Source organism: Nicotiana sylvestris, chromosome 7, assembly GCF_000393655.2.
Source record: "Nicotiana sylvestris chromosome 7, ASM39365v2, whole genome shotgun sequence".
NCBI lineage: Eukaryota > Viridiplantae > Streptophyta > Magnoliopsida > Solanales > Solanaceae > Nicotiana > Nicotiana sylvestris.
The window spans coordinates 88,090,174-88,103,023 of record NC_091063.1 but is presented as its reverse complement, the minus strand read 5'-3'; the positions used below and the strand labels follow the sequence as shown (position 1 = coordinate 88,103,023).

The 12,850-nt window shown below is 38.2% G+C and overlaps 2 protein-coding genes across 3 annotated transcripts; one reads left to right on the top strand and one right to left on the bottom strand.

Moving 5' to 3' along the window:
- The first annotated feature begins 210 nt into the window (after positions 1 to 210).
- On the top strand, positions 211 to 7,829 carry LOC104214180 (THO complex subunit 3). Its single transcript, XM_070150600.1, has 11 exons — positions 211 to 318; positions 474 to 569; positions 4,546 to 4,675; positions 5,191 to 5,282; positions 5,651 to 5,719; positions 6,425 to 6,482; positions 6,592 to 6,691; positions 6,932 to 7,018; positions 7,099 to 7,177; positions 7,257 to 7,389; positions 7,474 to 7,829. Exons 1-11 carry the CDS (start codon positions 253 to 255, stop codon positions 7,506 to 7,508), a joined length of 945 nt encoding a protein of 314 aa, XP_070006701.1. The 5' UTR covers positions 211 to 252; the 3' UTR covers positions 7,509 to 7,829.
- An 831-nt stretch (positions 7,830 to 8,660) lies between these two features.
- Positions 8,661 to 9,641, bottom strand: LOC104214176 (uncharacterized). Of its 2 annotated transcripts, none has more exons than XM_070150602.1 (2): positions 8,839 to 9,641; positions 8,661 to 8,750 (listed from the first exon to the last, which is right to left on the bottom strand). In XM_070150602.1, the coding sequence occupies exon 1, from the start codon at positions 9,542 to 9,544 to the stop codon at positions 8,888 to 8,890; it is 657 nt and encodes a 218-aa protein (XP_070006703.1). In that variant the 5' UTR covers positions 9,545 to 9,641; the 3' UTR covers positions 8,661 to 8,750; positions 8,839 to 8,887. The 2 variants fall into 2 exon arrangements, with proteins under 2 accessions (XP_070006703.1, XP_070006702.1); XM_070150601.1 differs by having other exon boundaries at positions 8,674 to 8,763.
- Between the last annotated feature and the right edge of the window lie 3,209 nt (positions 9,642 to 12,850).

Here is a 12,850-nt window from a genome sequence, read left to right as displayed (position 1 = left end):
GAAGTGATAAGCTTCCTCGGGAAGCTTATTTCCAATAGAGTACTAAATGGATAAACATATTTACGGTGAAGTCTCATATGGATAAGCTTTTTCAGGAAAATTATTTACAACGGAGTACTAAATGAACATTCATAATATAATATATTTATAACAAATTAACTATTATATAAATATAAATTATACATTTTTGGGGCTTAAATATTTGGGGGCGTAAGGCAAGCAGCCCTTGGACCGCAGCAACTGAGCAGAGTAATGGGAGAAACAATAATACCTTTCAAAAACCTCCATAGCAGAGAATATCAGGGACACAAGAAGAAGGTTTTCTCTCTCAAAGCATTTCATTGTTAACAACAAGAACCCCAACTTCACTTGCCCTATTTCTGAAACTGGGGTTCCTTAAAATTATAAATGATTTGACTATGTGATATCTTCTATATTTTTTTTCTTAAAATCTTAATTTGAATGGAATAAAGGTGCATTCAGTGGCATGGAACTGCAGTGGCACGAAACTTGCCTCAGGTTCTGTTGATCAAACTGCTCGTATTTGGCATATTGAGCCCCATGGCCACGTAAGCTTCTTGACTTCATTTTTTTTTTGGTTTTCATTCAACTTTACAAATTTCAGAAAATTCAACTTTATGTTATTGTTGCCTTTTTTGCCAATCTTCTCTGGCTTTGGACTGTTCTACTTGTTTTAGGACCTGATTTCATTATCCATAAGTTGAAATGTGAAGCTGGGTGTGTTAAAACTGGCAAACTTCAGATGAATTTAGGCGAAAGGGAACATTTAAATCAGTTAAGATGAGATTATTTACTTTGTTTAGAGTGCAAACCTCGGGTTTGCACTCCCGTTGCATCTGTCAATGTTTGGTATGAGTTGGTGAAAGTGAGGAAAGACTGGATAGTAAAGCTTGCTGCAGCTATGCAAGATAAAAGTCTTTGACCTCTTGATCATTTCATTAAGTATGCCAGTGCATGATTGAACATATATGATTACGTGTAGAAGAAGCCCAATTCCAATGTAAATGCCAATGCTACATAGAGTGGCGTTTGATGATTAAAAATAATGAAGCAGCTGTGAAAAGGTATAAAGATTTGTTTTTAGCACAAGGAGTTCCAATTTTCTTGAATTCAATCTATGGACTTAGGCTGACACTGACCCAGTCTTACATCGAATAATTCATGTGTTCCATATAATTTCCATGCCAATTTCTGTTTAAGTGGAAAGTTCTGGAGACAAAACTTGTTTGAGATTGACAACTATTGGCTGTTGTTAGAGGTGGGATTGATTACAAGAAACACACAAGGTCTTTCAAATTGGTGTCAGCCTCACCTCTGTTTTTTCTCCTGTGTGTCATTGACAATTTCCTTCTATTAAAGGGTGTTATATATCAGCATAATTTGGATTTAGGTATGTAATTGGGTAACAGACTAAAGTGTCAAACTTAGAGTAGCTTTTTGTGCCTTACATGAAATGGGAAAGTAATGAAGGAAAAAATGATTATTCAGAAAAGAAGTTGAAGCTAAAGAAAAGAATTTTGGTTACTTCACTTTGCTTCTTGATTGCGAGGTCTTCTCTTAAGTTGGTAATTTTGAGGTTTCTCCAGAGCCATCTGCCACTTTTTGCACATTCAACTTGCATTGCAAATTCTTCTGGCAAAAACTATATAGAGGGTATTAAAAGTTCGAGATCAATTGGTGCTTTATTTGTAGAAGCAGGGGCAGATTTTATTGCAAATTAATAGGCTTGCTCGCACTCACTTTCTCTCTTCTTTGTTTTTTCTCAATAAGCATGTTCGTCTCTCTTTTATTTGGATGAAAAAGTTTTTGTACAACATTGAATCTGCTCTGAGAAGTTGATACATGTCTGCTTAGGAAAGATGCGAGGAGGTTGTACAAAACTACTCTTACCATTACGGTACAAACATCAATTTGAAAAAGGAGTCTAACATGGTTGAAAGTTAATCTTTTGGTATCAAGAAAATTGTACTGAATACTAATTGAAAGGACAATTACAATCATTTGTATTTAGGGACACCAAAAGGTGTTAGACAAGGAATTTTCAGTTGATATTTGCAGAAAATTATGAGGATAGAAAGAGTGAAGAGTTATCAAGACAAGTGATGAATTGGCCAGATAGTAGTTGAACTTCTTTTATGCTGCAACCTTACATGTAGATAGACTTGATGAAGATACATGCTAAAATTGTTATCCTCTTCCTGATGTGGCCAATTCTACGAAGTTGTTGCCATGAAGTTTGAAGACAGAATGCAGTTTTTGTGTGAACATTTGCTCCAACATATATAGCAAGGAGTAATCTTGAACTAGATCAATGTTGTTTGTAGTTGACCTATTGGAAGTGACTTGATGAATTTCTTATTAGGACTAGTGACAAGGTATTCATGGTCATGCGACTTCAATGTTTTAGATATGCAAAGACTCTTGAATTGGAGGAAATTGGAGAATGGGTGAAAAGATGCAGAAATGCTCCGGACTACACAGGAGGGCAAAATATTGCTAAAGTAGAAAATTGAAAAAAGTATAAGATGGGTTTTCGTGGGGAGATCTCTCCCGTAGGTTATCATACTATGCACTTGCAAATGGAATGCTTGTTCTTCACTCATTTAGGAAGGAGGTAAGGATGTACTTATTATCAATAGAAAACCACTGATACCATGTTAGTGCTCACAAGCCAAAAATTTTATGCGCGCACGTGCGCACACACACATACACACATATATATAGACACACAAAATAACAACCCAGTAAAATCTCACAAGTGGGGTCTGGGAAGATTATAGTGTACACAAACCTTACCCCTATATATATATATATACACACACACACACACACAACAACAACAACCTAGTAAAATTCCACAAGTAGGATCTGGGTAGGGTATAGTGTACGCAGACCTTACCCCTACCTGTTTCTGGAAGAACCTCGGCTTAAGAAGAAAAAATAAACAATAGACAATAGATCAGTTACAAACAACAAATGCCAGAAAAATAATATCAGCATCGTAAGAAACAAAAAATAGATGTAAAAGCAATAACAATAACCAGTAATAATGCCATAGAAAATAGTGTGGAAACTACATAAACCACTAACAACCCACAGAGAAACATTATCAACCTAGCCCCGCCCCAGGAACAACGTAGAAAAACACTCGACTCCCTTCTAACCTACAACCCTAATGCTCGACCTTCACACCTTTTTATCCAAAGCCATGTCCTTGGAGATCTGAAGTCGCGCCAAGTCCTGCCTGATCACCTCACCCCAATACTTTTTAGGTTGCCCTCTACCTCTCCTCGTACCTGCAATGTCAACGCTCACACCTCCTAACAGGGGCATCTATGCTTCTCCTTTGCACGTGCCCGAACCATCTAAGCCTCGCTTCCTGCATCTTGTCATCCATGGGAGCCACGTCCACCTTCTCCCGAATATCTTCATTCTTAATCTTATCCAGCCTAGTGTGCCCGTACATCCATTTCAACATTCTCATTTTTGCCACTTTCATCTTCTGGGTGTGAGAATTCTTGGCTGCCCAACACTTAGCCCCATAAAGCATGGCTGGTCTAACCACCGCTCTATAGATCTTGCCTTTAAGTTTCGGAGGCACTTTCTTGTCACATAGGACTCCAGATGCTAACCTCCATTTCATCCACCCCACTCCTACACGGTGTTTGACATCCTCGTCTATCTCCCCAACACCCCTGAATAATTGACCCAAGGTACTTGAAACTTCCTCTCTTGGGATGACTTGTGAGTCAAGTCGCACATCCATGTCCGCTTCCCCCAATGCATCGCTGAACTTACACTCCAGATATTATGTCTTAGTCCTACTCAATTTGAAACCTTTAGACTCAAGGGTTTGTCTTCAAACCTCCAGTCTCTCATTAACGCCGCCTCGCGTCTCATCAATCAGAACTACATATATAAAGAGAGAGGTAGTGTCTTTGCAAGACTGGATAAACTTATACTATGTTAGTGCATGCAAGCTGGAACGTCTATGAAACAAAGTCGAGTACCATATAACTCTAATTAGGGAGGGAGGGAGGGGGGATAAACTTATACTATGTTAGTGCATGCAAGAATTTGATTACCATATAACTCTAATGAGAACATGTCTCATTTCTCTGTGTCAAGGCTATAAACTTACTTTTATCTTGTTTCATAGTCACAAATTCTAAGTTACTCTAACTTTGGAATTTGCTGAAAAATTGTAAGCTATTTTGCCTTTGGTTGCAAAAACCTAGAGCTTTAATAGCTTTGTCATCATACACAAGACTACCTAAAATCGCCTATGTTGCATGGACTCTCCAAAATGATGCCGCGTCCGTGTCGGATCCTCCAAAGTTATACTATTTTTGGAGGATCCGACACACACCCGGCAATATTTTCGGAGAGTCCGAGCAATATAGAAAATCACTGCTCCCTCTTTATGTTTCATTGCAACATTCTGGTCATTTCTATTTCCTGGGATGTGGAGTATGAAACCTATTATGTCCGAGTACCCTCCAAGTCTCTGATAGCTCTTTGCAGGGTAAGGTGAAAGATGTTGAATTAAAGGGTCACTCTGACAGTGTGGACCAGTTGTGTTGGGATCCCAAACATGCGGAATTGATAGCTACAGCATCTGGTGACAAGACAGTTCGATTATGGGATGCTCGTAGTAAGTTTATTATTCTACACCAGCACTAAGCTCAACTGCTCAATAGTATGAAATAATGAGATATTGGAATTTCAAAAATGCAGTGATATAAGAGCCTATATCTTGTTATCCTAAAAGGGGTAACCTTTAATATCTGCTCATGTTTTTCCCCATAATATTACTCCTTTCGTTTTAAAAAGAATGAAGGGGTCTTAAGTACGATGGCCAAACCTTTCTAATTTTTGGTCTCAATTCAGATCTCAAATTCGTAATATTTTGGGGGGGGAAATTTAACATGATCATAAAGTAGATAAAAAGTACCATAAATTGCAATTTTTAATAAATAAAAATGTTTAAAAAGTATATGAAAAATTTGACTCCTCAAATAGTATTACTTTAATGTAAGGTGTGGGTGGGTGGGTGGGTGGGGGGGGGGGGTATGAGTTAAGTAACTCTTCGTGCACTTTCACAGCCTTGTTTTCTGTCAAATTGCGAGGGTGTTGCAGATGCTAACACATTTGGTCTTCAATTGGCAGGTGGGAAATGCTCACAGCAAGTTGAGCTCAGTGGGGAAAATATCAATATCACTTACAAGCCTGATGGGACACATATAGCTGTTGGGAACAGGGTACTCATTATTTCTTTTATCACTATTAATGCCTAAAATCAGCAACTGCGTCTTGTTTCTATCATCTTAAGTTTTAACTGCTTCTAGATACTTATGTAGTCAGAATGAATGTGCAGACACAGAAATCCCCCACCCCCCACCCCACCCCACCTTTTTTTTTTTAGAAATGTATAGTGATATTATAAAAACCTCAGCACAAAGACTGTGCTGGGAATACAGATATGCTACATAAGTATAACTCTTCATCTCTTTCTATTGCATGTACTTCCTATCATTCATATTTTATGATGAGCTTTATTGGTGAATTCTATGGAGTTCCCTATTATTTACGTATCACAAAAATCAATTTAGTGAATTATGTGGTGCAGGATGATGAGCTAACAATATTGGATGTTCGCAAGTTTAAGCCTATTCATAAGCGCAAGTTTAATTACGAGGTAGTCTCTCCCCCAACTAAGCTTAAGCCTACTCATAAGCCCATGTAGTAGGTTATCAAAAGTTATTATAACTTGACTTGTGATGTGCTGGTATAAAGGCTATTGCGTTTGGTCCATCTCCATCTCTTACTGTTGGCCTTTCCTTTGTGTTGCAAGTGTTTCAAAGTGAATAGAATTTCTCAAATGTGTTGCTGCAAGTTTTGACTCTGCTGTAGTATAACTAAGAGTCGGAGCATCTGTTGGACATTCTAAAAGAAGACTTGAAGTCACACAGCATCAATTTTTCTTCTTTTTAGGTCTCATCTTCTCTTCCCCTCCAAGGGGGTATTGACAATTACTTTATGTAGAAAAATCATGTAGGTGCATCTATTTGTCTCCTAACTTGCTGTTCTTGTGGTATGAATAAATAACCATTTCCTCTTAAATTTAGAGATGCTCTTCAAGCATGGGCAAATGCTTATTCTTCTCAGGACAAGTCTTTAACTCTAATTTGCTGAAGCTCATCATCTCTGTTTGTTTCATGCTCGCTTCCTTTACCATGTAACCAGCCCTCCTTTCTTTTCTTGAAGTAATTAGTTGCAAAGAGAAGTTGCCTGATGCATTGGGTCATACTCCTACTCGGTCAATCGGCATGATGTATTCCATATTGTTACACTTTTGTGAGTTTCCCAGAGTTCCAATTCTTTAACATTTTTGCCTCATCAGGTAAATGAGATTGCATGGAACATGAGTGGTGATATGTTCTTTCTTACAACTGGAAATGGTGAGTACAAATTAATGAGATGGCAGTTGCTTTGCTGGCATTCTGCAAGAAAAAGCTTTTGTTGCCAATATGAACTCTTCTCAATAAAGTTTTCCTGCTTGTCATACAGGAACTGTGGAAGTCTTATCTTATCCGACTCTACAACCTGTTGACACACTTATGGCTCACACAGCTGGTTGTTACTGCATTGCAATTGACCCACTAGGAAGGTGTGCCTGATACTTTGCAAGTAAATTTGCGTGTTGCCTTCGTGCTATGGTTTAAATGAAAATTAATGAGGTCTCAGACAAGTCTAGTATGATGTCAATAAAGGCTTTTTCGAAGGAGCATGCATGGGGCTCGCACTATGATGTCAATAAGGCTCTTGTTGAAGGATCATGCGCCGGATTTTCAGACCATGAGTTTCCTCTAAACTAATTATACCTTCTTTTGATGTCAATATTACACAGATATTTTGCTGTTGGAAGTGCTGATTCATTGGTCAGCCTTTGGGACATTAAGGACATGCTCTGTCTTCGAACATTCACGAAACTTGAGTAAGTTCCTCAAGTAAGCTATTCGTCCTGATTATTACACAGGAGTTTCTGACAACAGGCGTCTGATTTTTGTTATTCAGGTGGCCTGTTAGGACAATAAGTTTCAATAACACAGGAGACTACATTGCCTCTGCTAGTGAAGATTTGTTTATTGACATTGTATGTACTCGAGAACTAGTTATTGTCTCTTCTGCATATCTTTTGACCTTCTCAGCAACTTAGCCATTATTTGCCGCAGGCTAATGTCCAAACTGGACGGTCTGTTCACCAGATTCCATGTCGTGCTGCTATGAACAGTGTGGAATGGAATCCGAAATGCAACTTGCTTGCCTATGCTGGGGATGACAAAAACAAGTACCAGGCTGATGAAGGTGTGCCCGCCCTCTTTCTAGCTTAAGAAAGTTCCGACCTTTTTCCTTTTCTTTAAGGCTGATAATTTTATTTCTTCCATGTAGGTGTGTTTCGCATATTTGGCTTTGAGAGTGCGTAGAGCAAGGAAAAATCCTTTTTTTTTCCTCTTCAAGGATTTAAGAAGAAAGAGACGTCGGAGCACTGGAAGTGTTTCCAAATTATTAAATGCTATCCCAGTTCCAGTGAAAGTCTTTTTTTAATGTAAAGAGAAGAAGAGGTCAATTTGTTTATCTGTAACATGATACTTGAAACCCAAGTAGCAAGTTCCTTACACATTTATGAAACAGACATTTTAGAAGACTCGAAAAGCCGAATGAACTTGGTTGGACGGCCGCCCCTAATTTCATAATAGAACAAGTTGCTAGCGGAACCTAGCATACGTGGCCTTCCTTTGTTGGGATTTTAAATGTATGGCAGAAATGAAGTACATAGAGAGGGGGACTAGGCCTTACCTCACAACAGAGTGCTAATGTTAGCATTAGATTATATAGTTGGGATCTAACTTACAAGTCCTATACAGTGAATAAACCCCTTCTCTCTTGGTCCGAATGGCACATTTCCCTCAATGTGGCTTTAACTAACATGTGCAGGCAATGAAATAGAATTTCTTTGTGTTGGCACCCCCCAATTTGCCAAGTGATTCTCAGCACAGTTCTCTTCTCTGAAGACATGACCAAAAAATTTATATCTCTGATTATGTTTGCGATTTGCCAGCCGGGTCACGCTTCATCTTGATTATGATCATCCTTAGTCAAATTCAACCAAAAATGAATATTCAATCATGCTCAATGCTGGTACCATTTCATTCCTGCAGATTCCAAGCACTAGCATACGTTCAGCTGAACTCTTCTTTTGACCGCTGCTAGCACCTTTCATGTAGTAATATGAATTAAGGAACCTTCCCTAATATCTCCCATCTCAATCTACTGGTGAAGGCCAATCAATTCTTGCCATGTAATGCTTTCGGATTCTTTTTCGAGCCAGTCGACTGTGTGTAACAGATGGGACTTCTCAATCTTACATCCTTGCTGGGTATCTATCCCCCTGAAAAAAAAAACAGAAACAAACAAAGGTAAGAATGAAATAGATATCACAATTTGCTATGAGTAGCAGAGGCGGACGCACACCTTAACACCGGCACCCGGTAACTTCCGCAAAAATTGTCTTCAAGAAATAGTCAAATATTAGCCTAGGCCCCCGTATCAATCTCTATGAGCGGTTATAAATTTATATTGAATGTCATAGTGCCCCTGCGATGACTGAATCCTGGATCCGCGAGCAGGACACATACTATGAAACTATAGGGGATCTGCTTTGGTCTCTAAATCATAAAACTGGAGGAAAATTAGCTGAAATATGAAGGTAGGTGACTTTTACCAAAAGTTAATGGAAAGAATAAAATTTTTTACCATTTCTGCCCGAGCAAAGAGCAACTTTTCTAGATTCCAAATAGCTGATTTAAGCGCAGAGGACGAGCCTGGAAGCTGCGAACACCAATCCTGTGAAACAAATAAGACAAATGGTTACTACATATTGAGATAACCAAGTTAAAGGCTTCCATTTGATCTCCACACTAGAGCTCTTCATTTTCTTCCCAATCTGTGGTTCTTTTGACAGATCAAAACTCCCCCCTTTCATTCTCAGTTCTTGAATGCACCTCGTCAATGCTCTACCATCCCCTCTCTCCCTTTGCAACTGTTTCGACACTTTCCAAAACCTGTAAAGTTTCAACTGTACCAAAAACACTATAAAAAATGATGTGCAAACTGATACCACTGATGGGATCCACCATTTGTGGCACGCGAAATTATTATGTTGGTTGTCTTCTGAAATAGATGTGAATAAAATTGTAAAGAAAAGTGCATGGAATATAAAGAAGAAACAACAAAGTTGAAATATTTCTCTTCGAATGCTGTCCATTCGGGTCTCTTTGGCCGCAATTCTGCGGCCAGAGAGATCCTCTTCTCTTTGCCAAAGCTTGAGAAGTAAGAGATGACCTGGGCTTTTTGAGATTTCCATTAATGGGTGATGTTGAATTGCACATACAAGTTTATTTTGATGCTCTTCGTCTACTGGGATTTCGACGATAACATGGCATTCCTTTGTTTCTGCCATTGATGGAAAATGAAACTAATTGAAACAGTAAAATTGAAAAAACACTAGCAATAAAAAAAATAAAGAAAGCTTTCAGAATGATCTGTGAGCAAATAAATAAATTAGAGAGCTTGGAGCAAATTGCAGTTAGAGCGCAATAAGATTGTGATAAGTTTTGATGTCCGAAATAGATGGAGATATCCAGATATTTAAACTAATGGGGAATATCTGAGAGTTGCAACGGTCACTTTTTTTGGCCATCCGTGGAAACCCCAACGGTCGGATCATGGGGAGAATTTCTTTTTTCTTTTCTGGATTATGGGGAGATAAAGGAAAATAAAATAGGATTTAAGGGTTTTTTCAGGATTTAGGTATATATTATTATTATGCTATCATTGTAGTTTAAGTTGTGATAGTAGGCTAATTACAGTATTTATCGTGTTACAATTAATATTTATCACAAATATTAGTTGTAATTACTTTATAAGTGACATGATTGTATAAAGACTTATATATCTATCTTTTTTTGCAGGTAGAGACACGTTCCACAGGATAAAGTTGTCACTATAAAAGATCGGAAGTCCATGCGAGCCGGGCTGATATTATCCAAAAAGATACCCTCCTCGAAAGGGCCTTAATCAAAGACACACACATATATATATATATAATCATGCCACTTATATAGTTTAAGTTGTGATAGTAGGCTAATTACTATTTTTATCATGTTATCAATTACTAATATTTATCACAACGATTAGTTGTATTTACATTATAAGTGGCATAATTGTATAAAGACTTTTTTACGCTATCAATAAGTAAAATTTAAACTTATTAATACAATAATCAATAGCTATGACATGTATTTTTTAGCTTAAGTTCTATGCACGAACGTTATAAAAAGGTATTTAGACAATCAAATCACTTAAGTAATTAACATAAATCTCTTGATAAGCATTAATAATTTGATTAAAATAATAACTAATCTGCTTTCATATTTTAAAATTCGCTTAAACTAACTTTAATCCATATTAATTCGCTTATCGATGTCAATTTTGGTGGAAAAAGGTATCGAGGGTCAATTTGATTTTGAAGTAAATAAAATGTCTATTAATTGTAAAGTTCAAATTTCTCATATCAAAGTGAGAGAATAAATTCAAAAAATAACTAATTGTTAAGGCAAAGATGATGTTGGATGAGTGGAGGTGGAGTACGATGGTTTCATTGTATAAGAACAAAGGTGATATCCAGAGTTCTAACAATTATAGGGGTATCAAATTATTGAGTCACACCATGAAAATGTAGGAGAGGGTGGTTGAAGCAAGGGTGAGGATGTCGATGTCTGTATCTGACAACCAGTTCGGGTTCATGCCGAGTCGTTCTACTACAGAAGTTATACACTTTGTTAGGCGGTTGGTGGAACAGTACAAAGATAGGAAGAAGGACCTGCACATGGTGTTTATTGACCTAGAGAAAGCATATGACAAAGTTCCTAGAGAAGTTCTCTAGAGATGCTTGGAGGCAAAATGTGTGTCGGTTTCCTACATTATGGCGAAAAGGATATGTATGATGGGGCTAAGACTCGGTTAAGGACAGTAGGAGGTGACTCTGAGCATTTTTCCGTTGTTATGGGGTTACACCAAGGTCTGCGCTCAGTCCGTTCTTATTCGCCCTGGTGATGGACGCGCTAACACACCATATTCAAGTGGAGGTGCCATGGTGCATGCTATTCGCCGATGACATAGTTCTGATTGATGAGTCACGAACCGGTGTTAACGAGAGGCTGGGGTTTTAGAGATAGGTTCTTGAGTCTAAGGGTTTCAAGCTGAGCAGGACGAAGATGGAATACCTGGAGTGTAAGTTCAGCGCTGAGCCGGGAGTAAGTGGGCGTGGATGTGAGGCTTGATTCACAGGTCATCCCAAGTAGAGGCAGCTTCAAGGATCTTGGATCGGTTATCTAGGGGGGAGGGGAGATCGACGAGGATGTCACATATCGTATTGGGGTAGGATGGATGAAGTGGAGGTTAACATCTGGAATCCTGTGTGACAAGAGAGTGTCACCGATACTCAAAGGTAAGCTCTATAAAGCGGTGGTTAGACCGGCCATAATGCATGGGGCTGAGTGTTGGCCTATTAAGAACTCACATATCTAGAAGATGAAAGTAGCAGAAATGAGGATGTTGAGGTGGATGTGTGGGCACACTAGGATGGACAAGATTAGGAATGATGATATTCGGGAGAAGGTGCACGTGGCTCCCATTGATGACAAGATGGGGGAAGCGAGGATCAGATGGTTCGGGCATGTACACAGAAGAAACCCAGATGCTCCGGTAAGGAGGTATGAGCGGCTGGTTGTGGAGGGCACGAGAAGAGGTAGAGGGCAGCCTAAGAAGTATTGGGGAGAGGCGATCAGGCAGGACATGACGAGGCTTCAGATTTTCGAGGACATGGGACTTGATAGGAAGATGTGAAGGTCGAGTATTAGGGTTGTAAGTTAGGAGGTAGTTGAGTCTTGCCATACTTCGTACCGTTTTTAGACTAGTTTGGGTTTTTGTCTAGTAGCTAGTGACAATGTCATGTCTTACTATTTCACTTTTCAGTGTCGGACCTATTTACTAGTTATCGCTTTTGCTTTGCATCTTTCTTCTAGATTTCATGTTGTTCCTATTTTTCTTATGATTTCTGTGGTGATACTGATATTGTCTCCTTTTGCCTTTTTATCTTCTTTTTGTCCTCTTGAGCCGGAATTTTTTCGGAAACAGCCCCTCTATCCCTTCGGGGTAAGGGTAAGGTCTGCGAACACACTACCCTCCCCACACCCCATTAGTGGAATTTCACTCGGTCATTATTATTGTAAAGTGATAGAATATAATGTTTAAAATTATTAGTAAAAAAAAAATTCTTACTTTCAAGAATCTATATGACAAGCACTTCATGATAATAAAAAGAAGTCTAATATATAAAAGAGATTTTTACTTATCCATACTAATTTTGAATCCTATTTATCCTTGAGGCTTTAACTTAATTACAAGTCCATATATAAATTATCAAATTTATACAAAATAATGTGTTAGACTCTAATCTTCCTTACTTTCTCTCCCTCTTCCACCCAAAACTAAAATTATAAATTAACATAAGAATGTTTGGCCTCTTTCTCCTCAACTTCAGTCATACCTTTAACGAGAACAAAGAGTTTGGCATCAAATAATTCTATTATGTTTTCTTTTTTTTTCTTTCCTATGTTAAACAATGAACGAATTATCACTTTTGAATAAGGGAAGATCGTTAATTTCTTCAAGATTTTTGGAATCAATAAACAAAATATTATTA